This window comes from Alligator sinensis, unplaced genomic scaffold, assembly GCF_000455745.1.
Source record: "Alligator sinensis unplaced genomic scaffold, ASM45574v1 scaffold278_1, whole genome shotgun sequence".
In the NCBI taxonomy this organism is placed as follows: domain Eukaryota; kingdom Metazoa; phylum Chordata; order Crocodylia; family Alligatoridae; genus Alligator; species Alligator sinensis.
Window position 1 is genome coordinate 685,764 of NW_005841952.1, and position 24,746 is coordinate 710,509.

General features: G+C 48.3%; 2 protein-coding genes across 2 annotated transcripts in view; both read left to right on the top strand.

Moving 5' to 3' along the window:
* The window catches only part of POU2F3 (POU class 2 homeobox 3), a 45,764-nt gene extending 42,673 nt beyond the window's left edge, over window positions 1–3,091 (top strand). The window contains exons 12-14 of the mRNA XM_025199976.1: window positions 949–1,015; window positions 1,834–1,966; window positions 3,031–3,091. Coding sequence (XP_025055761.1) covers window positions 949–1,015; window positions 1,834–1,966; window positions 3,031–3,052 — 222 coding nt within the window. The 3' untranslated portion in view covers window positions 3,053–3,091. The remainder of the gene's footprint in view (window positions 1–948; window positions 1,016–1,833; window positions 1,967–3,030) is intronic.
* Window positions 3,092–18,706: 15,615 nt separating this feature from the next.
* Window positions 18,707–23,004, top strand: LOC102372135 (transmembrane protein 136-like). Its single transcript, XM_006020411.2, has 4 exons — window positions 18,707–18,735; window positions 20,533–20,732; window positions 21,597–22,369; window positions 22,772–23,004. Exons 1-3 carry the CDS (start codon window positions 18,707–18,709, stop codon window positions 22,139–22,141), a joined length of 774 nt encoding a protein of 257 aa, XP_006020473.2. The 3' UTR covers window positions 22,142–22,369; window positions 22,772–23,004.
* The last annotated feature ends 1,742 nt before the right edge of the window (window positions 23,005–24,746 follow it).

A 24,746-nucleotide genomic window follows, 5' to 3' on the forward strand; every position in this document is an offset into this window, starting at 1 on the left:
TGCAAGTGACGTGGGCAGCAGATTGGGAAGGGCAGGGAGCAGAAAGCAGAGCAGCAGGTTGGGCAGGGAAAGGGGTGGCACTTGTGGAGGAAATGGGGCTAAAAAAGTTGCCCCCCCTGAACCCATGCCCCCCCTTTATTAATAATCTCGAGGTGTCCAGACAGCTGGGGTGGATGTCAGATGAGCACCATCATGGATTTTGCTGTTGCAGTTTGAAGCAAATGGATGAAATTTCGCAGGACCAAGGGATGCCTTTCCAGTCTCATTATAGCACTTCACATTCAAGCATTTTTGTAAAGAGGAGAAGCTAATTGGTCCTTGTCTAGAGGTGTATGCAGCCTGTTACAACCAGAGGCTGGGAGTCGCACTGATTAGGGGGTACTCTAGTTATGCCAGGCGAGGTGGTAAGAGTGCTTGTCCTCTAGAAAAAGGGCAGAACATTTCTCACGCTAAGTCAACTTAAAATAAATCCTCCCCTAAGCTTTCCTCAGCCAGGCAAGCAGTCACCCTAGTTCACACAGCAATGGCAGGTGCTTGTGAATGAGGGGGGAGCCGCTCCCAAGGATGGCTTTTGGGAGAGGGGACACGGCTTGTGTATTAAGAAGTGCTCCACACACTGAGAACCCTGCCTTACAGACTGCAGGTTGCACCCGTCTGCTCTTGCACTATGGGAAGAGTGTGTGTGTGTGTGTGTGTGTGTTTGTGTGTGTGTGGGGGGGGGGTACAACAGGATCAGTGTCTGCACATGTGCAATCTAGTGGCAAGGTTGGCTGTATCCCGTGTTACACAAGGAGCCGTCCATATGAGTCTCAGCTCTACGTGGACGAGAGATCTGTATGGGGGCGTGCAGGATGCAAAGGGCCTCCCATGGGAAGAGGAAGGGAGCAGTGCTCCAGGATCTCTGTTCTTCCCAAGTCACTGATTGACTCAGTTTTTGTTCCCTTTCAGGTCTCTACCTCAGGGTCCCTGGGACCTCCCTCAGTCAACCCAGTCCATAGCACCATGCCAGGGGCAGGTAAGCCTAGCAGGCAGGAAGATACCTCTCCTATTTCCTTCATGGGAACCACACTCCCTTTCGCTCTTTCATCTATCAGTGCTGAGGACTTGGTTTAGCTCTGAGAGCTGCTCAAGTTCCAGCATCCTCACGCCATATGAGATGGGACTTTGGTCTGGCCCTGACTGGTTGCTCAGTGTGGCCAAGTTCAAGGTCAAAGACAGCAAAGGGTAAAATCTGCATCCTCCCTCTGGCCAACCTGAGGACAGTCCCCTCACTAGAATAGCTTTTCCTTTAAGATCCCAAGCAGATATTTATGGCTGGGACCAAGGCAGAATCCTGTAATCAAATGACCCTCATAGTTGGGGGGAGTTGGCCCTGGATCTACAAGTCCAAGCCTATCTCTGTTAGGACTGATCTGCTCCAGCTTGGGGTTCATTACAATTCCTTCCTTGCCCATTCTTTTACTTCCTTCACTGCCTTCCCTTCTTGCTGTTCTCTCATTCACCTGCCCCATTTATGCCTCCTATGGTTACCATAAGGCTTTGGACTGGAAACACATGCCCTGGACTGGGGGTCTGTGGAGGAGAACGCCGATGTTTCTGGAGCTGGCAGATCTCATGCTGAAGGGACCGTCTGCTCCAGCAGCCCTGCTCCATCACGGGGAGAATGCCCCCTGAGCCCCGCTTGGCTGGCTGGTCACAGCCCAGGGCCAGGGTGCCAGATTAAATGTGCCTGCTGGTGCAGTGAGCAAGGACTGAAGAAAAGGAGAGAAGAGGGAGGGGAGGAGAGAACTACCCCCAAGATACAAACCTCACCTGGTCTCTCCTGTTGTGCAGTAACATCGTCGTGCTCTCCTGGGAACTCCAGCCAGCCCTCTTCACCTGGCACAGCGCTCCATGCCAGTAGCCCCAGTGCATCCCAGAGCCACTCCAAACCTGCAATGAATTCATCTAGTTTCAACTCTTCTGGGTAAGGCAACACGGTTCACTCCCTGGTAGTGTCCAGGCATGATGGGAGCATTCAGGGCTTAAATAGCGTACTGCAGGGCTGGAAACTTCAGCAAAACTCAAGCTAAGTGAAGCTATTGTGTTGCAGGGTGGTTTCCTTCTCATTCTGGGAAGTGGCTGTTTACTGCTTCAAAAATCTGCATTTGCTTTGAAATTTCGTGCTAGTAGAAATTCATAGAATCATAGAAAAGTAGGGTTGGAAGGGACATCAGAAGTTCATGTAGTCCAACCCCTTGCTCAAAGCAGGACCAGCCCCAGATATATCACCCAGACAAGGCTTTGTCTAACCAGGTCTTAAAAACCTCCAAGGATGGAGACTCTGCTACCTGTCTGGGTAACTTGTTCCAGTGCTTCACTACCCTCCTAGTGAGCAAGTGTTTCCTAATATCTAACTTAGATGTCCCTTGATGCAACTTGAGCCCATTGCTCCTTGTTCTGTCACCTGCCATCACTGAGAACAGTCCAGCTCCAATGAAGCTGATATGAATTACGTGAATTCAGCATGTAAAAGGATATAGCGTGTAGCCACGACACTTGCTTCTTCCTCCTGGGACAAAGACGCTTTGTTTTGCTGGTTTTCCTGGTTAGACTCCGTCCTTTAATTCCAGCTTCCCCCACCAGAGCCAACCCAGCACACACATGGCAATAATCCTGCAGCAGCAGGTAAAGCAAGGAGGAGGAATAATTTTCCCCTGTCAAATCTAGCCCAGCCTCAGAGATCCCAGAAGCTCTGAGCCAGCCACCCGACACATCCAAAGCTCTAGTTGTTCCTCAGGGGATGTTTCATCTCATGCATACCTGTAGTTCCTCTCTTGCTTCTACCAACCAGCATGGCTCATAGCATCAGTGGTGCCAAGAAACCAAGAAATAAACTAAGAGCAGTTGAGTGTTGCAGCAGCTGCTCTGCTTCCTCGGTTCCAGAGGATCGTGCCCTGATGCAGTCTGGTGACCGAGATTCAGTTCAGGCTGCAAGGAAAAGGGAAAACCAGGTTGTATCTGCATCTGTTATGTTTTCCCTTTGTGCAGATCATGGTACCGATGGAATTAAACTCCTTCCCTCCACTGAGGCTGCTTCTCCATCGCACCGACAAACTACTTACCTCCACTGAGGCTGCTTCTCCATCGCACCGAAGGAGCTTTGAGGCCTGCCTGTGGACTGACTTCTCCAGAAGCAGTGATCTGTGCAAGATTTGGCATTACGGTGCCTTCAAAGTGCAGCCGAACGAAGGTTTCGTTCATGGGAGTCCAGAATTGCTGAACTGTTAAGAGACTTGAACTGTGGCTGAACCTCCCATGGGAACCTGAACACCAGCGGTGAAATGTAACGCACTTCCAGGCATTAATTAAGAAACGGCCCCTTGCTTTGCTCTGTCAGCACCAGCGCTGTCCGCTGCCTGCAAATATCCACAGTAACTTGGTACTGCCGACAGTAGTTCATCAGAATTGCCATATCGTGACCACCCCTCTGCATATTCACTTCAGAGCACTGGGGTCCCCGATGCCAGTCTGCCACACACATACATACACACTCCCCCCAAACCCCTGAACTGAGCCTAGGTTACCAAATTCATTTCACCAAAGCCCTCTGTCTAGATGTGAGCTGTGGTGTCCTCACTGGCACTGTGCTATACCGCCTCATCAATCCCTGTTTGCTCATCAATCCCCCGCTCTGCTAATGTTTTGCTCTGCCTGTTTTGCCCTGTAGAGCCAAGTGCCTCTCTCTCTTTTCCTTTAAAAGAAAAAGCATATATCCCCTTTTAAAGGATGGTGTCCTTGTCACAGCTCAGACCTTATCTCACTGCTCTTTTAGCGACTTGCTTTTAAAAACCACAGGTGAACTCAGGCTCTGAGGCTACTCAGGCTCCTCTACAGCACAGCAGTGCCCTGGCTGTATTTAAGCAAAACCTCCTAATTAATCTGCTTTACAAAGCAATGCTGCAGGTCAGGGATAAACCTCAGGATTAACCCCCTCTGTGCCAGGATGCTGCAGTCCCTTTGCCTAGTGAGTGAGTCTCACTGCAGGCCCATCTCATCCTTCCAGACTGTCGGGTGCCCACGTATCCCATCTCCCTGTAGCCTGTATTGTTCCTGCTTGAACACCTTTACTTAGAAAACAGATGACAGAGGCACGTACTCAGGACAAATTTGCAAGATGGCTCAGTACATTACATTGGCAAGATTGGTCCCTGATCCAGGACCTGACTGGGAGCTGAGACCTTTTGAAGACCTAGCTCTCACCATGAGTGCCCCGGGGCTACAAATTTGGCCATGGGACCCTCATGACCTTGGTAACATGTAGAGGAGAGCTTTCTTGAAGGGCACTGTGCAACAAAACTCTGAATTTTTACTGTAGAAAAGCCCTGGGGATTTATTTATTTTTTTTAAAGGGAAGATTCCTTGCCTCCCATACCTCAGGATGGGTTTTTTGAACATTAAAAATTCAGATTGTCTTCACCCTGCAAGAATGCACAGATATTTGGGAGGAACAGAGAGGAGAACCACCACTGACTGTATGGGAGTGAAACCAGATCACTGCAACGAGTTTAGGGCCAGCCATGGCTATAGTATCTGATTGCAGGCATTATGCAGGCCCGGGAACTTTCTGCATCAAGCCCAGATCTGGTGATTGAGCTAGAAAATATTTTCTATGAAGAGGCCTCCAGGCATCTCTAACAGATGTTGTTTCAGATGCCCCCCCTGGCATCAGGGAGGTGTCCTCAGTCATTCCACTCTAAAACTCTGAAGTATGGGTCCATTTTGCAGAGGTCCCTTCCTACTCAGCCAGTCAGTTCCCTCCGTGTGATTCCCCATTGCCCTGCAGTCTGTGTGCAGTATTTGTGGCAGCAAGTGCAACGCACAACCAGGTTGGCCAGGTGGCATTTACAAGGGCTGCCTAGGGAGTCCCACCCTATGTACATGAGAGTTGTGTCTTCTTGCTCTGATGACAAAAATAACACTGACAACGCCATGCCAGAATGGGACTTCGGTCTGGCTCATGCATCACCAACAGAAACATTCAAGCAGGTTTCCGTTACTGCGCTGCTTTGCAGTGCCACAAAAGATGCAGGGGAATAACTGAGGGCAGAATGACACCCTGTGCATAAAGGGTGAGTTCGATGGAAACCAGCCTGCCCTTCAGATCAGCGGGCTGGGTGCTTACAGCTTGGAGTGACAGCAGATGGGGCAGGCCATCTCCACCTCTGCTTTCAGTGGAGGTGGTCTGGGTGGAAGTGAGAGCACAAGTTGGTTTATATATATATATATATATTTTTTTTTTTTTTTTTTTCCCCCACATCTTTTAACTTGAATGTATTTGATGTTGAACTCAGAGCAGTGGAGCCAACACAGCTCACTAGCATAGCAGGCCACCTGCAGACATCTTTCATGCAGCAGAAGCACAGCGTAGGGAACCAGCTTTACGTTAATCTAATTTGTAGTGTGCAGCTAATCAAACTGCTCATGGACAGAGCCTGGGGCTGTCGCCAGGTTGCTCGCAAACTGAGGAGCTGCTGCGTTAGACTTCACCGTGCGCTGTCATAGTGAAAGAATTCACATGCATTTTAGTGATGGTTTTAGCTTGTTTGAACTCTTCCCTTTCCCTGACTGTTTGTATTAAACAAAGACTGCAAATGCAACCCAAGCTCTGAATGGCTTATGTCTATTGATTCGGGTGCAGCAGAAGTCGAGCAGATTTGAGATGGACTCAAGAAAGCCTGGAGGGGTGGGATGTTAATCAAAATTTGCCAAACACATTCAGTGTCTGTGTGACTCACAGTATAATGAAAGGCAACAGCAAGACTTTCTTGCAGCTGAGGCCAGTTGTCTTACAGGTACTTTTAATCACATAGCCAAAATCAGGTTAATTCAATTGAGGTAACAGCAGTGTTATTAACTGGGTCCTTGCAGTGGCCTTGGCACTGTCCTATTTTTTTCCAGACATGGTCTCTGCTCTTGAGAGAGGGGGAATCGGGGGAGCAAAGCAGCAATGTCTTCCCCAAACTCCTCCCAGAAGCTAAAGGGTGAGATAGGCTGGAAATACTGAGCAATTTTATGGACTTCTGTGGAACACAAAGACCTTCTGTGGAGTTTAGTAGGATGCTCTAGTATCACTTGCTATGCTGGCTGGGTGACCGGGTGCCTTGGCACCTTGACATTGAAAGCATGTGGCCTCACCTGATGCCCTCACAAAGTCATTTGAGGAGAATATTTTGGGGAAAGTGAATTCTGGTTGGAAGGGAAATGCCATTGTAGCAGGAACAAGCAGCAATGAGCTTCCTGTACACCCTATTCCAGCAATAAACAGACACAACTATCACTGAGTTAATGTCCATCTCATTATTCCAAATCTGTTGCATACTTACATTAACCCAGTGGTGAGTAGAGCAGGAGATCAGGTAATAGGCACAGCTAGGGGGGCTTTGTGCTGTCCTCAGCATCTTCAGAAACCATCTAATGTATATTCTCATCCCAGCTCCATCATAACCGGGCGCAGGAGTCTGGGCATGTAGCTGCCTTTGTTAGCAAAGAGGAGCAATACTGAAACACCTGGACTCAAGGAGAGAGTGAACTGATCATAACGGAGCATAAATCTCCTTTCAGTGTCTGCAGGACACATGCTATCTGCTAAGCCCATGTGACTGTGTCTGCCCAAAAGCTGGCACCAGATTAATTAACCCCATTTCAATGGCAAGTTTAGTTAATTTGGTGTGAGTTCTGGGTATGAACAAGATTTTAGGAAAACCCTTCCTATCCCTGGGGAGCCAGGCCTCCCCAGCAATCCCTAGGGCCTGGAAGAGGTGGTGCTGCAGGCGCGTCTGCCTTCAACCCAAGGCCACGTGTGGTTGTGATCCAGCACACGGCAGGGGAGCTTCTGTGCAGATCCCGGGTGGGGAGCAGCCATCGTCTGGGTTCAGAGGTCCCGCCACAGCCGGAGCAAGGCTCTGCCTCCCAAAGCAGGGCAGAGGAGGGGTCCCACAACGGGGGCTGCTAACCTGCCCCTTGCACAGCTCCTGCGCGCCTTCAGACGGCAGAAGTTTGCTGGAGCGGTGAGCAGCCTCCTGGGCACAGCATTGTGCAGCTGTGGGGGGGGCATGGTGGGGTAGAAAGGGGCCTGGATACACCCAGATGTGGGGTGGGGTACAGCTGGGTATAACACAGCCCCATTGCAGCCAGCTGTGGAGTGGGGCAACGCCAAGTATAACAGGGAGCTGCAGTGCAGCTGCCTCTGGGCTGGAGAGAGGGGCTGAATATAACATGTCATCCTGGACCCAGAGGGGGATCTGCTGCATGTTTCTTCCTGTTCTCCCATTCCTTCCCCCCCCACAGGTGGGGGGCACCTGATTTGAGGATGAGCGCTGCACAAGCCGTGGCTGCAAGGACATGACAAGCGAGCGCAGCCGCAGCACGCCTTCAAGAACTGCTGGTTGCAGGACAGCAAGAACGACTGCCAGCTGCTTGGTGACTGTGCCTGGCTCTGGGGGCAGGGGTGGGGAGAGCAGGGCCCAGGATGCAGCCAGCTCCCCACATCTGCTAAAATATGGCAGAAAGCTACATATAGTAGCATCTCCAGCTAGCATTTTACATTTACATTTTACACCTTAAACGTATGACTTTACTTTTAACCTGTCCATAGAAACTTTTCTGTTCAGCCTGTTTTGCACAAACTAATTGTGCACCTTTGGGCCAAAGCTTGTAACGGTATGTGCAAGTAACAGATTCTGCATTCAGGAATGCAAATGCTTTACAGGCAAGTGTAAGGTCACATGTTCAGCTCAGACATCACTGAAATTTGCTGTACCCAGCAGAGAAGAGTGAGGTGGTTATAGACTTTAACAGCTTCTGTTGGACACTTGGACTAAATCCTTATACAAGTACATGTATTTGTTATATAATGCATAACTTTTGTCACTTTTTTCCTACTTAAAATAAGAAAATATTTGTCTATCTGCTTTATATTTTAGTGGGTACGATGTAGAGGCAGACTTATCTCTCACAAACGTTAGGTCAGAAAGAAGTGGAGGAAGAGGAGGGGAAAGGAAGCATCAACAGAGTTGAGTGAACTTTACTCTTCCTTGGTTTGCATCCTGTTGCTGAGGCTTTCACTGCTGCATCATCTTGTGTTTCAGAATTTGCTTTCAGCTGCAACGAGCCAGAAAACTCTCGACCAAAGGCCGGAGGTACGATACGTATTATGCATGCTGTATGTGTCAACTTTTATCACAAAGTGAAAGCTACCCTTCACCAGTGAAAGCTAGCAGCAGAAGCACAATACCCATGGGTCCCTATTCTGTTCTAATCGAGGCAAGCTACATGGTCTGCCCCGCCCTGCACAGCCCAAACATCAAGGTTGCACATAATCAATTCAAACCTCAATAAAGCTCAGAATCTGCACTGCCCTCAGTTATCCACCACTTCCAACCAGGTCCTGCTACCTGAGCACCCTGGCCGCCCCAACCTACTCGGCCCATGCTGTCACACCAAACATACACTACGCTACCCCCTAGCAGTAGCCATCCAAGCCAACTACTATTCAACCCCCAACCTTGTAGCCATCAGTGCCCACCACCCTGTCCTCTCCAAGCCTCTGCACTATATGCAACCAAGCTAATGCCACCATACACTTCATCCTCTAAATGAGGTTCCTGAATGTACTCAAGCTTCTACCAGCTACAGCCTCATTAAAAGCCCAGTCTCTACCCAAAGGATACAAAAAAAAAGAAGAGGGGGGAAAAAGAAGCCAGGATTGGAATAAAGACAGGAGCAAGGGCTGTACAGTCGAGGCAGGATGTGAGGCAAGGCTGTGGGAGAAGAGTCAAGAGAAGGTAGTGAGGCAGGATGGGGGAAAATCAGGTGTTGCCTAAAACTTGTGAGCACTGTTTTTAATAACATGCAGTATATTTGCTTGATCTTTAAGCTGTTAATTTTTTCTAGGATTCTGTTTTGCTAATTTCCTTGCCCTCAAAGGGTATGTCCTCAAACATTTTGGCTTCCTGTTTCCATTTTCATTTACTGATTGTATTGTATCATTAGAGGGCCAAAGATCAGGGCCCCTTTATGGTAGGCCCCATAGATGTACTTGTTAATAGTAGCTAGCATCTCCAAGAGAAGAAGTTTTTTGTCCCTTCTGGTTTCCTCACTACTGTCCATGTGAGCTCCTGTTCAGCTTGTATGAGCACGAGTGCTGAGCAGTGGGACCCAATGTCTGAAAAAGCCTACTTGTCCTTGCACTGCTGAAGAACTAAAACACCAGGTTTGTTATTCATTCTCGTTGTTTGCAAGGAAAATTGGAGAATGGGTTACTGGGATGTTGGTATTTTTTCCCCCAAAGGAGTTCAGCCTTTCTGGCCGTTGGGTTATTGGAGGCTGGACGTGGTAGTTTGTCTTGACAGTTTTCCATATGAGCCTTAAAGGGTACCCTTTGGCCATGTACAGCCTGTCCTTTGGAACAGCCTCCTTGTACCACTGCTCCTAAGCAACGTTTTCAGTTTCACGGTTAGCCTTGAAACGATGACCTGAATATCTCTCCCTTGATTTTTATTTCCTTAAAATAATCCGCGTGTATTGGAGCACTAGACTTAACTGCTGTTGGCAGCAGGTCTGGCAGGGTGTTATAACCGGGTCTACTTGAGCAGTTCAAACATAGTATGGCCATTAGTGGCATTCATTGTGGGAAGACAGAGGCATGCTTTGCACTGGTATTGGAAAGTGAGGAGTATGGTTTTTGAAAGCTTAGCTGTAAGACTTCTGCTGTTTTTCACAAAGCTGTCAGGTTTTGTGTCCAACCCCAGTTATTACAGTGCACGGCTGCATTATGCTGTGAGTCTAGTGGGGATATGGTATTTAGGGAGGATTATGTTTATCATATAGGGCAAATGCAATATTTTGATGTATAGCACCTTGTACTGGACTACACTCTGACTGTAGGTCTGAGAAGCAGGAGAGCATACCTGGGCTCGTGTTGCTGCATCACTGCAGCTCTCTTTTCTTTTCTAGCCAGTCAGTAAGTACCCAGTTATACCCACATTTCTTCTGCAGTGTGTCCCACTTACTGAATAAGATAGGTATCACTATGGAGTGATTGCTTTCTGACTGGATGTGTAAGACGCCTGACACTTGATGGAATGAATGTGTTGCCTAGCCTTTCCTATACCCAGGGCCATAAATGCTTGAATTATTTATTATATAATTGGAAGTGAATGATTTATTAAATATCCAGCATAAACATAACTCTGCCCCTGAGGCATGTTCTGGAATTAGTGTAGCAATGCACTAGTATTAAGATATGCATCCTTCGGTGTTGGTGTGTGCTTGATCACATGGTTTCTTTGTGAGGAGAAGGCATGCCTCTTTAGGATGCTTCAGAAACTGTCACTCCACTAACAAAAGACATTTGATTTTTCCTAGCCTGGTTGGGTGCGACCTGTGGCCTGGAAGGGTGGTTGGCCATTTGGTTGGTACAGGCTATGGGCTGAGGTAGGAGAGATTAGAGCTGTGGCTTTGTTGGATGCAATGGGGAGTTTGGGGAAGCATTGCACAAAGGATGTGGTCTGGTGTCCTGTCTTGGCTGCTTGTAACTAGATGGTGGGAACCTGTTACGGTTGGCTGCTGTTGGGGTGTTTTGGAGAGGGAGAAGCTGACTGGGAACGGAGGTGTCGAGGATCAGGGGTTAGGGTGAATGGTCCGTTTTGATGGGGTTGGTAACAGCTTTGAGTGTTGGGTGAGGGATGGCTGCAGCCTGCGTAGTATTGCGGGGCATCTTGTTTGGGTTGGGATGTAGTTGTGGGGACACAGACTAGATGGTGGGGCATCCTGGGTAGTCAAGCAGTAGGCTGTGTCTGCGCAGTATTTCGGGGACTCTGGAGGCATGAGCTCTGAGGCTTTGAGAGAAGAGCCTTGGCTCCTTTGGTGTGTGAGGTTGGAGCCTTTTGAGCTAGGAGCAGGCTAGGAAGCCTGAGGGCTTCTGCATCAGTTAATTGGATTTTGTGGGCTCAGGTTGAGGAGGTGGCTTCATTGGTTGGGAGCATCCTGGAGTTACACCTGGAATCTGGTTATGACACTTATTTTCCTGCAGCCTGGGGACTTTGGGAAGTGGGTGGGACAGTGGAGTTGGCTGTGGCCTGGGGCTTGTGTTGCAAGAGGGGTCCTAAGTAAACTGAGTCTAAACTCGGTGTTCAGGGAGGAGACAACATGTTCTCGGGTCATGCCAGATACTCAGGTGGGATGAGGGGGCTATGTTGCTGGTGAGGTGGGGGTGGGGCTGAATTAATTGGTAGAATGCCTTGATTGGCTGTATGCAGATAGGGCAGGGAGACCTGTCTTGATTGGGTTCCATATTTGGGTTTGGACAGGGCTAGGAACATCTCTGGTTTGCGTGCGGGCCGGGAGCGGTCCGAGGCTTTCGGGGGCGCGCGGCGGGCTGTGGCCGGGAGCCCGTAACGGTAGGGCGGGTACTTTTGCACGACGGACTAGAATTAGGCACGGACTCGTAGCGGTTAATTAAAGATTGTTTTACTTCCACCGTAGGTGGTCGCGGTGCAGGCAGGAAAAACTTTCTTGAGTTGCAGTTACAGACAAACACAGGTGGAGTTTGCTAGGCTCCGCAAAACAAACACGACAGAGCTCTGGATACCCCTGACGAGCGCGCAAAACCGTAGATACATCTTAAGAATTTAACGAACGAGACGGGAAGAGGTTGGTGGTTGATCAGGCTGCCGAACTCCTCTGAGACACGCACAAAGTTTCTATTACTCTACCGCGTGCTCAGAGTCCCCATGAGATGGTTGTGGAGTCCTCTACAACTTGGGCGGAAACTGCTCAAACCTCTTATACGACTAGCAAGCCAATCGCTAGCCGCCACGTGGGAATAATTTAGAAACAGCCAATAGTGGGAAACAAATTTACATACGGGTGGCGGGAACTCCTTTGCAACGGGGTTTTCTCTCTGCAGCTGAGAATTGCACCGTGCAAAGAAAGCTCCATGTGGCGGGAAATAATTCTGCAGTGCCGAAGCGCGCACACAATCATTGGGTCATGACAGTTTGAACTAGATATTTTTGTGTGATGGCATGGAGCGTGGAGGATGGCTGGGCTGGGTGATGGTGGTGGGACAGATGTTTGGTCTGGGGGTTGTGAGCAACCCTGTCTCATTGTGTTGCGAGCAATCCCCTAACTAGTACTTGGCGGGGTGTTCCAGACGGCAGGGAAGTCCTGGCTTGTTGGGTTAAAGTTAGTATGGTCGTAGGCTAGCGTGTTTGGCTGCTCCATGTGGGATTCCCTCTTAGTGGGGTGCACATGGGAGGGCCTTGTCATGGCAGCAAGAGTGAAGGCTGGCAGTGCTGAGGACAGGTTTGATGTGACTGGGATGCAAGGATTGTTTGGCTGTATCTCAGAGCTTAGACCAGGTGCAAATCTTAACGTGTTTGGTGCAATGTGAGAGGTAGAGGTTGGTATGGATAACATGCACTTCGTGGGGTCTGGTTGGAGGCCACTAGTTAGGATTCTTGATGGGATTTGCTGGGTGTTGAGCTGGGAAGGGGTGTCCGGGCACAGTTGGTGGCAACTGCCCGAAACCTATGGGCCTGGTTTTGGTATGCGCATAGAGGCAGCCCCTCGCTTGGTTGGCTGTGGGCTGGGGATTGAAACTGGTGGTGGGTTGTAGGTTGCTGAGGGAAGTCTGACTGTGTTGGCCTTTAGCTTATGTGAAATATGGGATGCTGCTGCAGCTGCACTTCTCCCTGCCCCCTCCTTATTGTCCTCTCTTTATTAAACCCCGCTCTCCTGTTTGGTTTGTCACCTTCTCCCCCTTTGCCTTCCTTTTCCTTGCCCTCAGCTCCTGCCTCTTTGCCCCTCCTGGAGTTTCAGCCCAATTTCAACTCTCCCCTTTTCAGTTTTGCTTGCACTTTTTTCTTGAATATGTTGCACTTTTTTCTTGAATATGTTGCAGCAGTCTCTGGCCCCTCCAACACAGAATTAGTGCACGAGTATTTAAAGGATGCAGCCCTTAAGTTTGAACAAGTTGTTATAAAAAAAGGTAAACTGACCCATAGCAGCTAAAGTCCCACAGAAGTCTATGGCCTCACGGTGAGACCATACTGACAATAGCACAGCATATTTTAGAAAGAGAAATCAGTTCTAGGACTTTTAAAAATCAATTCGCTGTCTCTCTTTCTGCCCACGTGCATTTTCTTAAAGGGACACCATAAAGTGTTTCAATCCTAATTTTTAGGATGGGCATTAAAATTTCATGGCAAAATTCTGACCCCAATAGAAGTATTTTCATACCTTTATAAAACTTGAGACAAGAAGTCAGATTTTGTTTGCATTTAAATATCCTTCTGGTAAGTGTTTTGCAACTTGAATAGTGCGGCACTGCGCGAGGGTGCAGTAGTCAGAGTGAAACTGAGTAGAAGCAAAAGTGAAATGGAGATGAGACTACTCCCTTTCACTTTTGCTGCTACTCAGTTCACCAATTGGGGCTAGTGAGGTACAAAGGTGAATAAATGGCATCTGTATGGAGAAGCCAAGGTTGTTAACTTCCCTGAGTGGGAACTGAACTCCAACATCACCAGGGCACTTTTGACAATCCCACCCCTAATATATTTTTTAGTAATGTGGCTGATTTATTAGACAGTTTTTAATAGATGACTTGGAATCTGACTGCGTCTCTTTATACTATATTTAAATGGCAGCTGCAACACTGAAAGGCATGGTCCTTCCTGTGGGTCATCAGTGTTTTGAGAAATGAATACGCTCGATATGGATGAGCTACGAGCTGACTCTTACTAGACGCTTGAGGGCTTTCTCTTCCCATTCAGCTCTGCTGGAAGTGGAGGAAGCTCAGAAGTGGACGGAGCAGTTCTTTCTCACACTTTTATTTTATCATACTTAGTCCTGCCCAACTGATACACAGCTATAAACCCCCAAGGACAGCCAACTGACCCTTATCCATATACAACAACTTTGTTATTTTATGCATAATTAAGTTAGATAGCATATTTCAGTGATTTACCTAATTCATTTCTATTGGCTTCATGTAAACAGGTGAGTCAGTCCAGCTTGAGTAGCTGGTGGCTGTTTTGAGGGCAGAATGGGAAACAAATTCCCATTCTACCCTCAAAATACTCTTATCTGAGAAAGGAGCCTGCAGCAGAGCTAGGTGGAATTGTTTTTTTTAAGCAGAAAATTGTGAATTTTTTTTAAACATAAAAACATTAATTTTGCAGTTTTGCTGGAGAAACAAAACCACCTGTTTGAAAATCAGAAATATGTTGGTTTTCCATTTCCACCTGAATAGATCAGTCATGTTTGAAGGAAGCAGAGAATTTCCAAGGAAGGTTTTTTTTGTTCGGTCACAAACCAAATTTTCCATTTGGAAAACAAATGTTTTTTGAGAGAACCACTTGAATCTGCCCTGCTCTGCCCAGGATGTCTGTACCCTGGCATGCCACACAGCCAGCTTTGGAGGGCAGGGGTGGGGGCTCTTTCCAACTACAGCACAGTGGAGAGGTAATGAACTTTGAAGTGGGGGCCGATAGATCTGCTATGCCTTTTAGGTACCCGGTCCTTTGTGATGCTGAAGTACCACAATCTGGGAGCAAGATTATTTTCCCCATCACCCAGAAACTTCCCCTGCCCATTCCCCTGCACCCACCACAATGCACCGAGCAGAGCTGTGGCCTTCAATGCATAAGGTTCGCTAGGCTTTTGCAACTACCTGTGAAGATCCAGTAGGCAAAATCTGAGAGGATGCTGAATGGTCAGAATAGGTGGGCTATTTTTTTGAGAAAAGACATTGGGATTTTGGTTACTTCCCCCTGACTCGGAGCAGCAGCAATATTGGGGGCAGGTTGTGGGACATGGTTCTGTAATCCAAAAGAGGCAACGACACCCATTGAGCCAGCAAAGCTGGCGATTGCTTTATGGCCCTATTAAAAGCCAGCACATACAGGAGTGTAGGTTGTAGCCGTGTTGGTCTAAGGACATAGGCAGACAAGGTTCCTTGGGTGAATCTGATATCTTTTATTAGACCAACCCAAAGGGTTGGAGAATAGTTATTAAGCAAGCTTTCGGGCTCAAAAACCCTTGGTCAGGCTAAAAACTTCCTTAGCCTGATGAAGGTTTTTGAGCCCGAAAGCTTGCTTAATAACTATTCTCCAACCCTTTGGGTTGGTCTAATAAAAGATATCAGATTCACCCAAGGAACCTTGTCAGCACATACAGGAGGCACTTGTCTAGGACGCTGGGAGCTGTAAAACCTTTCCCTCCCTAAGATGCATGCCCTTATTAAATTAATTCTACTCCACTATGTAAAGGAAGCACATCATAGGTTAGTAATTAAGTCTCAGTGGGTGCATCTACATATGTAATTAATTCACAGCAATAAGCTCCGGTGCATATCACACTGGAGTTTATTGCTCCCAGGCACCACATTTGAACATACGCCCAGGACTGCAGCACATTGAGCCAGGTTGGAGCATCCCCAGGTGGCCCAGGGGTCAGCCTGCTACCAGGGCTGCTACAACCTGGCTCAGCGTGTTGCAGAAGGGCTGGCTGGGGCACGAGGGTGCTTCAATGTGGGGGCTAGCTGGCAGGCACCCCCTGCACTGAAGCACCCTCATGCCCCAGCCAGCCAGATCAACATCTACGTGTACAGTGCTGTGCAGTAAAAAACTACAAGTACTAATCTACTGAGGAGTTAATTAGTTTACTCCATCCCAATAGCATTGCACATGTAGACACTGAGACATTTACTGCAAATCTAATTAGGCAACTGCAATCAATGTCTCTCAGACAGACACTGCTTTATAATGTGTATTAAGGTTCCCCAATAAGAAGAGGCTTGTTCAGTCATTGGCCTGTGGTAGACCTGCCACTTCCTGTGTGGCCCTGGGCAATCTCTTAACCTCTCTCCATCTGGGGCTCCCACCTGTGAAATGCAGGTAGTAATCCTTCCTTTCACTGCTCCACGCCTTCTGCTCTGTTCCTGTTCCAGGGCAGAGGCTGCCCCTGGCTGCGTGTATGTGCAGGGTGAATCTCAGCTGTAATAACAACTGTCTGCTTGGTATTAAGAGAACGCTGACATCCATCCAGTCCCTGCCCTGAGAACTCGAAGGCAAATCGTCGTCGCAGGATTGAGCAGATTTCCCACCTGGCAGTGGGGAATGGAAAGGTGGAAAGGGGAGGGAGTTGCACTACAGCCAAAGCTTCTAGAAGTGACATGATTTCCATGGCTTATGTTTGGTGCATTATTTGAAACCTCTCGAAGGGAATGCAATTTTCAAATGCTCTGCTCGCTGTGCACATGGGGCCACCGATCTCTTGGGTTTCTCTGTACTTGCGAGTAGCAAACAGAAGAAGCGGCTCTGTAGAGAAGCTGGTGCATTTAAACGTGGGCTTCCTCTGTCTCCAACAGAGAAAGGCGCAAGGTTTTGTGCTGCTCACCACCGTTCACGTTAGACCTGAAATACCAGTATGGGGGTGGGAGAAAGACCGAAGCTCCATCCTCCCACACACCCCGAGGCAGGCAGCCTCTCAGCTAACAAATTGTCATAGCTCCAGCGAGACCAATGAATGGTGGTGTCAGCCGAGTCTGCTCCCAGATCTGCCACCCTCTAAATGCTAGAACAGTTCGTGCTGCATTGCAAGAACTTGGAAAAGAGAAGCTACTGGTTTTGGTGCAAGTACACGAGAGAGACTGAAGGCTGCATTTGAAGACCCTTTTGGATTGAGGCAGGAGCCCCGCTGCTTCTGTTCTGGTTATTTTTGCTGCAGAAGCCACCCCCCCAGTGGGATTGTGTCCTCGTGTTCACCCATGTCAATCTAGAGGGTTTGCACTGCAGCCGGGGGAATTTCTCCAGACTCATGACCCCTTATCTCACTCGCATCTCAAATTCCACAAGGTCTTGTTCCTGTTTAAGGCAGCAGTCCAACCTGCTGGATGACATTGCCAGTGCTCTACCCTGTGCCATGTACCCAGTAGCCTTGTTCAACTGAAGTCAACTGGATTATGCTGATTTGCATCCGCCAGAGATCCAGTGAGCCTCGTGTGTCTTTAGATGTTCTAGGATCATAGAAGACAAGTTTCTTGAGTGCATGTTAAGCAGAAACGCAGCTCCCTTTCACCTCTATGAAAATCCGGATGAATAGATTTTGAGAGACCATTTTGATTACCAAGTATCACATCTTAGGAATTTAGCCCACTCATCCCTCCACTAAGCCCATGTGCAATAGCTGAACTATAGCATGCATTCGAGGAGGACATCTAGCATCAATTTAAATGCCCACTGAAGGAGGATCAGGCAAACCCATAAGTAAATTATTCTGTGTAATGAGCCTCGTCAAAAAAATTGGGAGGTTTTGACAAGTTGCTTTGGATTTTCACAGAGGAACCCATGACCAAAATCTGGCCCCCAACTAACAATACTGCTTGTGCTTCAAGTCCACACATTCACGGTTCCATCAGTGCGTGAATTATTAAGGGTGTTTTCTGAGGGAAAATCATAAAAGTACTGTAGGAAAAGGAAATCAATGTTTCTTTTTTTGTGTTCAGTATTTGATGCTACAAATATGGAAATACAGACGGATGTCTTGCTTTGATGGAGAACTGAATAACATTATTTCCATATTACCGTTAGCATTTGTATTCTGTTAGTGCTAGCGCCCCAGCTGAGAGCAAAGCTGTATTGTGCAAGGCACTGTACAAAACTGCACTGAGAGAGAGTCTCTGTGCTGAGGAGCTTGCAATAGAAAACAGCTCAGATATATTGGGGGAGTCAGGCTTCTGCTCAGGGAGGTGCTTTGCAACTTGTATTTTTATCTCTCTTTGCACTTATGTGTTTGTCAGTGAATGAGAGCTGAGTCGGTACTGAAATCTTGTAATTAAAGTGCAGCTTTGTCTAAATTAGCTGACACTTTCAACTGTGAAAGATATGGTCTACTCAGTACTATAACATAGCTTCTTAAAAACACTTTAGTCTTCCTATCCGAGCTGGGAGGCCTTTCTCACTAACCCCAAAGCGAAAAGACTTGATGAAGGGAAATCAAACCAATGCATATACTGATCACTATGTGGAGGCTGCAGCCTGGCTCCTTCCCCAGCCCTTCTTTCCCACAGCAAGGGCTGCCCCATGTGCCCACAGCAGGCTGCTGGGATGTGCCATCAGGCCCTGGGCGTACAGGAGCCACCTTTCCTCCGATCAGCATGGATAGGAGCAACTCCCTGCCCTGCCCTTCCCTGTCCTGCCCCAGGCTGTTCATATCTCAGAGGCATTGTGCATCCAGAGTCCCTCTGCCTCTCATGTACACCCCCCTGGGGTAGTGGCAAAATCTGGTCGAGTCTGCTCCGGAGAAAGCAGCCGCAGCTCTTGCCTCGCCCTTGCAGGTATCTGCTCCCCAGATCTCGCCCCACAGGCTGGAGAACCTGACTACTGCCTCATGCATAGGTTCCCAGTCTCCTCCCCTTTCACCAGCACCCACACGCCCCATCGCTGCCTGTGACTCTTCTGTAGTTTGAGTAATCATCAGATTAATGCAGTGCAGGGAGCTGGTTATCTCAGGCAGAACATGCAGAGCTCTTTCCCCTGAATTCTCCCTTCTGCACACCCAGGGTTGCGGTATGTCTCATGTCACATGCTGGCAGCATGTGTTATGTTTCCTCTCTGCAGCTGATCCTTAGAGAATAGGAGCCACCTGTTGGTGCCAGCTAATGGACTGGGTCCCCTTTTTGCTCCCAAGGTGAGTGCCTGGGCTCTGGGGTTGTTCTTTGCCACGAAGTGGGGATGCTGCCAGATTGCCATTTATCTTGCTGGTTCCCTGGGCTGCACCTCTCTGTTGTATCTGTCTGTTATCAGGGGTCTCGTGCATGGGGTGTATTGCACCGTGCAGTGTACTGCAGGGCAGGGGTGCTCTCACAGCACCTCTACAGTGACCCCGCTGGATCCCTGCTGAGAAGCCCACCCTGCCCATGCTCTCCTATTCTACGAACGCCAAAGTTGGAAGTGAGGTGGCATAGCCAGCTGAGTGCAGCCCAGAGCAGGTGCCAGGCAGCATGCCCAAGGTAGAGAGCCACAGAGCAGGACTTTGGGGTACTCTCAGGACTATTTCTAGGAGGAGGAGTCAGTGGGAAAGGCCTGCTTCACAGCAGCATTCTCCGGTGTACAAAGGAGGAAGGGAATTTATAAACTCTAACTGAGCTACCTGAGGTGCTGGTACCCAAATAGCTACAATAGTACTGCCCTCTGTCTGGGCTAAGGAAGTAAGTACTCAAATAAATTAATGAATTTTCCAAATGGAGTGTTGCTCAGTTCACAAAAGTTATGGTGGGGTGCCCTGAGTCTAATGAGTGGTGCCCTGAGTCTAAGAAGGGGTGCCTCAGGTCTAGAAAGTTTGAGAACCACTGATCTAGAAATACCTGCAAGCTTTTGGGACTGGGATTGTGCCTTGGGGCTCTGGCTACCTCTAATAACATGATGGTAAAAGAGAGATCTCTCTCTCTCCCAGTAACAGGGGAGAATGCCTTTGGGTATATCATGCAAATGGAAGTCCTAATATAATAAAGGACAGGTCATTAACATATTCATTTGTTCTCTGTGTCTGCAGGGAGATGGGGCAAGAATTGCAATCAGGGAGATTTCAGGTAGATATGAGGAAGAAGTTTCCAACTCTGAGGGTGGTTAAGCACTGGAACAGATTACAGGGGGAGGTTGTACTTTCTTCATCAATGGAGATTAAGGAGTGCAGGGTCAGACAAACACTAGGCTGGGATGGTTTGATGGATGATCTTGCATTGAACAAGGGGTTGGACTAGACGACCTTGTAAGGTCCCTTGCAGGCATAGCTTGCTGTCAGGTCATGGCTTTCACTTGAAGTCTCATGTTTATCCACTAAAATACGTTATTGGGTGCTGGGATTTACTATTTACAAATATACTGAAGTTTTTAGTGACACACACAGTCTTGTGCAAATGCAAACATGCCTACGTGGGCCCAGAGGGTATGGGAGGGTGATTTTGGGTAAGAGTAAGAGTCAGGGATGAATCTTATGTTATAAAGGGCTTGGAGAGATGAAACATTTGTACCTGTGTGAAAACAAGCAAACAAAAAGGACCAGGCAGATGCTGCAAGCCCCTAAAGTGAGGTAACTTTGCTGTATCAGTTGGAGAACTGACCCTAAAAGAATCTGGGGTAAAATGCTAGTGGTGTAAGTTATGTTGGTCCACCCTCAGGCAGCATTTTGCTAAAGGCAAAATGGGCTTTTACCTGCTCCTCTGTTATCCCATGCTGAGTTAGAGTAGGTAGCTGTGTATTGTGTATGCTACTCCTGATGGCCTTGTACATCTCTCCAGGCCCCAGGAGTACATATCTTCCACCTGGGTTGCCACAGATACCTGTTGGTTCCTGTCCAAGAAGATCTACTTGTATATTAGGGATAGCCATTACAAATAGGGGTGGGGAGAAGCTGTCTTTTAAACAGAATTGCTTCACATGTAATCTCTCTCTCTCTTTATCCCTTTCCCTCTTCCCTCTGCCCCAGCATGATGCTTCCCATTATTCTCCAAGTGGCCTGCAGTCTGTCCGGCTGGCTCTTCCTCTATGCCATCTTCTGCTCCTGGAATGAGAATCGGTCTTACGAATGGAGCTGCCGCCTGGTCACTCTGTCGCACGGAGCGGTTGTCACCTTCCTCTCAGGTTACATCGTTCTAGTGGATGGCCCCTCACCTCTAACCCATGCAGGTATGTTCGGAGTTTTACCCTGCTGAGACAGGGCAGTGGCTCTGCCTTCACTGGACCTGCGATCAGTGTAGGAGGTGCTTTCTCCATTTCCTGCTTCCATCTGTCCTCAGAGCGGCACCCTCTTCCCCTGCCCTTCTTGAAACCCAGTACCCTGCCTTTCTTTCCAACCTTGTTGACTTCTCCCAAGCTTATTTGGTCTCTCAGATCCCAGGTGGAGTCTGCAGAGGCTGCATTTCTTTGATTGTTGACTCTTTCATCTGCTGAAATTCCCTGGGGCAGGACTTTCGCTCTCAGTTCCTTGTCCAAGAGCCATGGACACCTGGGATAATTCCTCAAGAGTGAACACAACTCTTTGTCCACTCATATCACTAATGTGCAGTCCTTTCCTGGAGCCTCAGCAATAGGCAGGCCAGTGCATAGGAGTCAAACTGTGTCCCTTGCTTCAACTGCTGGTTGATACTGTGGTAGTTTATAAGGGCAATTAATGCACTGCTAGAACTTAGGGAGGATTCCCGATTATCTTCCTATGCAAAGAGTAAGGTAGGGCATGTTGGAGGTGTGGGGGGGGGGATGGACAGCATTGCAGAGGTTCTCCACTGTGACTGACTGGCAGCCCAGGCTGGGTCTTCATGGGGTGGCTCTAAGTGCTGACACTGGCAGCTCTGACTGCTTACATCCAGCAAACTGACCTACTGAGTACGTATCGTGTTCTTCTGGAGGTGAATATCAAGCTAATGCTTTGGAAAAAAGGGAAGGAATTATCTTAAAACACTCTCCACTCAATGCTGGTGGAGCTGTGGTCCACCCAGGTTGGAGGCCAGAGGAATGTCCTTTCTCAGTCTAACAAGCCTCTTTCTCTTCCAGGGTCACCAAACACACCCCTGCAGGTCTGCGCCTTCTCCATCGCCTTGGGCTACTTCATCTTTGATTTGAGTTGGTGCTTGTACTTCCAGACGGAGGGGATCCTCATGCTGGCCCATCACGCACTGAGCATCTGCGGCATGGCGATCGTGCTGGGGATCGGCCGGTCAGCCACTGAGGTCAATGCTGTTGTTTTCGTCAGTGAGATCACCAATCCATTGCTGCAGGCTCGCTGGTTCCTGCGGGAGACGGGCCGCTACCACAGTTGGCTGGGGGGCATGGTGGACTTCTTCTTTGTGCTCCTTTTTCTAGTGCTGCGGATTGGAGCGGGAGCCTGGATCATGTACGCTATGGTTACCTCACCAGAGCCCATGTGGCTACTCAAGGTTGGAGGCCTGGCCATGTACATAGTGTCTTTGGGGTTCATGGTTAAAATTTGCAGGTTTGCTAAGAGGAAAATGATGAAGAAGTACAATGCTTGGAAGAGCATGAAGAGCAAGGACACAGGTCTTCTCTCAACAGCTAATGGAGAGGTGACAGCTCATTAACCTGGGAATCATATGGGCCATGGGCCTAGCCTGAGTATAGGAGTCCTGACTTGGGACGTCCAGTCTTGCAAGAAGGAAGACGTCTACATTAGCAGCCATGTGAGATGGACCATGCAGCACTGGCTGTGAACTGCTAGTGTTGGAGGAGAAGCACTCAGCTGGAGCTGTGGGAACACAGAAAAAGCTAAGGGAGGAAGAGCAAGTTCCTTGCCAGTCTGACCGAGTCAGGTGCTAATATACTAACTTCTCCTGTGCTGATCCTGTCTCTAAAACATCAATGGCACTAAACCTATTCAGTCTGCTTTGTGCAGTTGCACAGTCCCAGTCCGTTTTTTTAACTCTTCCTCCTCAAAGCCAGTATTTTTTTATCACGAGAGCCAGAAAATCAGTACCTGGGGCATCTGTGAGCTTCACGGCTCTGCTGCAGATCAGGGCTGTGACTCTGCAAAAGCCATTTCACATTTGCCTTACTTTCCCGAGCTAGTTTATAGGACAATAAGAACCTCAATGTCCAGCATATGTTGGGCTTAGTGTTTTTAGAGGAGAGCTCATTTTGGGAAGGGAAGGACTCCTTCTGTGTGTTGTCTGGTAGCTGTTAATGAAATACCTCTTCCTCATTCTTCACCTTAGTTCGACGGTTATGTCTGCATCCTCATGCAAATGGATCCTGAACTTGTAGCAGTGCGACGTCAGTGATGTTGCTCTGGCATTGCACTAGCAAACGGAAATTGAAACGGTTCCTGTTGTCTTGATAAATTTCCAGGTAGGGAAATGTTCATGTGATGTGTTCCTGTTTATATTGTTGTCACTGCAAGACCAAGGATTGAAGGGGATGTGGAAAACGAACCCCTCTTTTTATATACACGCACACGCGGTGCCCCAGTGGGAGATTGCCCCAGGAAAACATCATTATAGGACAATTTTGTCAGGGTGCCAGACCTGTTCTGCATATAGACAGCCTCCAGATATTTCTTCCTGAGCGCTCCTCTCACATGAGACTGCCAAGTGACTGGTTCCAGAGGCAGTGGCTAAATGGTGGGGCGTTGTCTCTACACTTTGGTGCAGTGTCACTTGCATTACACAGGTCCTTGCACTGTTGTACCCGAGGGTCCAGGAGCACTTGTCTTTAATCTCACTGCCCTTGAGAGCATGTGTTTGATTTCCCTGAAACATCCCTGGGTAGGTTAGTTTGGGCAGGTCAAATTTCTGTCCTGCTGTAGAACCAGCCAAAGAACAAGTTTCCACATCTTGGCTTTGGGTTGGTTGGTTATGTTGGCCCCTACCAAAAAAGCCCCCAACCCACCTCCTTCTTTTATTCTTATAATCTTTTTTTTTTTTTACTCTAGCAGCAAATTAAAGATATTTAAGGTGCCACTTGGAGTGGAATTGAGGCTAAAACAAGCCTTCTCCAAGTCTGTGCTGTAGCAGAACGGTGGGTGCTTAAAAAAAAAGCTGTGTTGTTGCAGTGGGAACACAGCTGCTAGGTTGATGAAGGCTGCACCAACTAACTGGAGCCATGTGCCTGATGGCTTGTGGCAGCTCTGCTCCATGCTGTGGTTTGCCTGGTTCTCAGGGTACACAGACTCCCAGGGAACTGGGACCCAGGATAGTGAGGAATGGAGAATGTGATAGTGGTGTGGAGTTAATAGACAAAAAGGGAGGGCTGTGGCCGGTGTGGGGGTGGAACTGCAGAGAAGGAGATAATCTTCGGGCGGCGTAAAAAGCTGCTGATGTGAGCAGAAAGGAGAATGGAATGAAGGGGAACTGGAAGAAAAAGCAAAGGACACGCCGCTTTGGGGCTGTTAAGTTGCACTGGTTAGGATCTCGCGGCAGGTGTGAATACAAGCAGGAGCTTCATGTAAATGCAGATGCAAAGGAGGTGGAGCCTTTGGCCTCCTGGGAAATTGCCAGGACAGCCCTTGGTGATGTCAAGGCAGTAGGTGACTGGACTAGCATAAGGCATTAACTTCTGCCCGAGTCACTGCTTTATCACAGGTGCTAGATTTGAACTCTGTAATTAAAAGGAAAAGGAAAAAACCCAACCTTTGTTTACTCATTTATTTATTTCAAGATTGCCGTGCTTGGTCTCTCTGGGTCCAGGTGCATAGGATGAGACTTGATGGTCAGCCCTAAACTCACTTCTTGCTTCTCACTGGGAGTCAGATCTCAAGTGGTGAATGTTGTTGTACATGGGGGGAGGAGAGGGGAGGGGTCCTCTTGGAACATCAGGCTGAGGTGGTCTTTGCTCTTGGTGGGCAAGAAAGATCAATGATCTCCTTCCTTGCTAAAGCCAAGGTCTTTTTCCTGTGGCCTTATCCAAAATCCCCTTGTTTTACTGTAGTTGTAGCTGCTATGCACTGGCTTGCTGCCACATTCCACCCCAGACATGGTTGCATTAAATATTAAATAGCTGATAAAAATGCTTTTGGAAGAAAAGCATGTACATAAAGGAGCCGCACCTAATACAAAATAAAATCAGATGCAAGAAATAGCCCGGGCTCCCAGATCCAGCAGGAAATGCTACCTGAGAACACAACTGCCACTGGAAGTTGTCCATGCATTTGTCTGACAGCTGCAAGTGTCCGATGCTCTGCTCTCAGCAGGA

Excerpts from the sequence above, each read along its gene's own strand:
- LOC102372135 (XM_006020411.2), top strand. The coding sequence starts at position 18,707 with ATGGACTGGGTCCCCTTTTTGCTCCCAAG. Across the intron at positions 18,736-20,532 it reads GTCCCCTTTTTGCTCCCAAG|CATGATGCTTCCCATTATTC; the intron begins GTGAGTGCCTGG and ends CCTCTGCCCCAG. Across the intron at positions 20,733-21,596 it reads CTCACCTCTAACCCATGCAG|GGTCACCAAACACACCCCTG; the intron begins GTATGTTCGGAG and ends TTTCTCTTCCAG.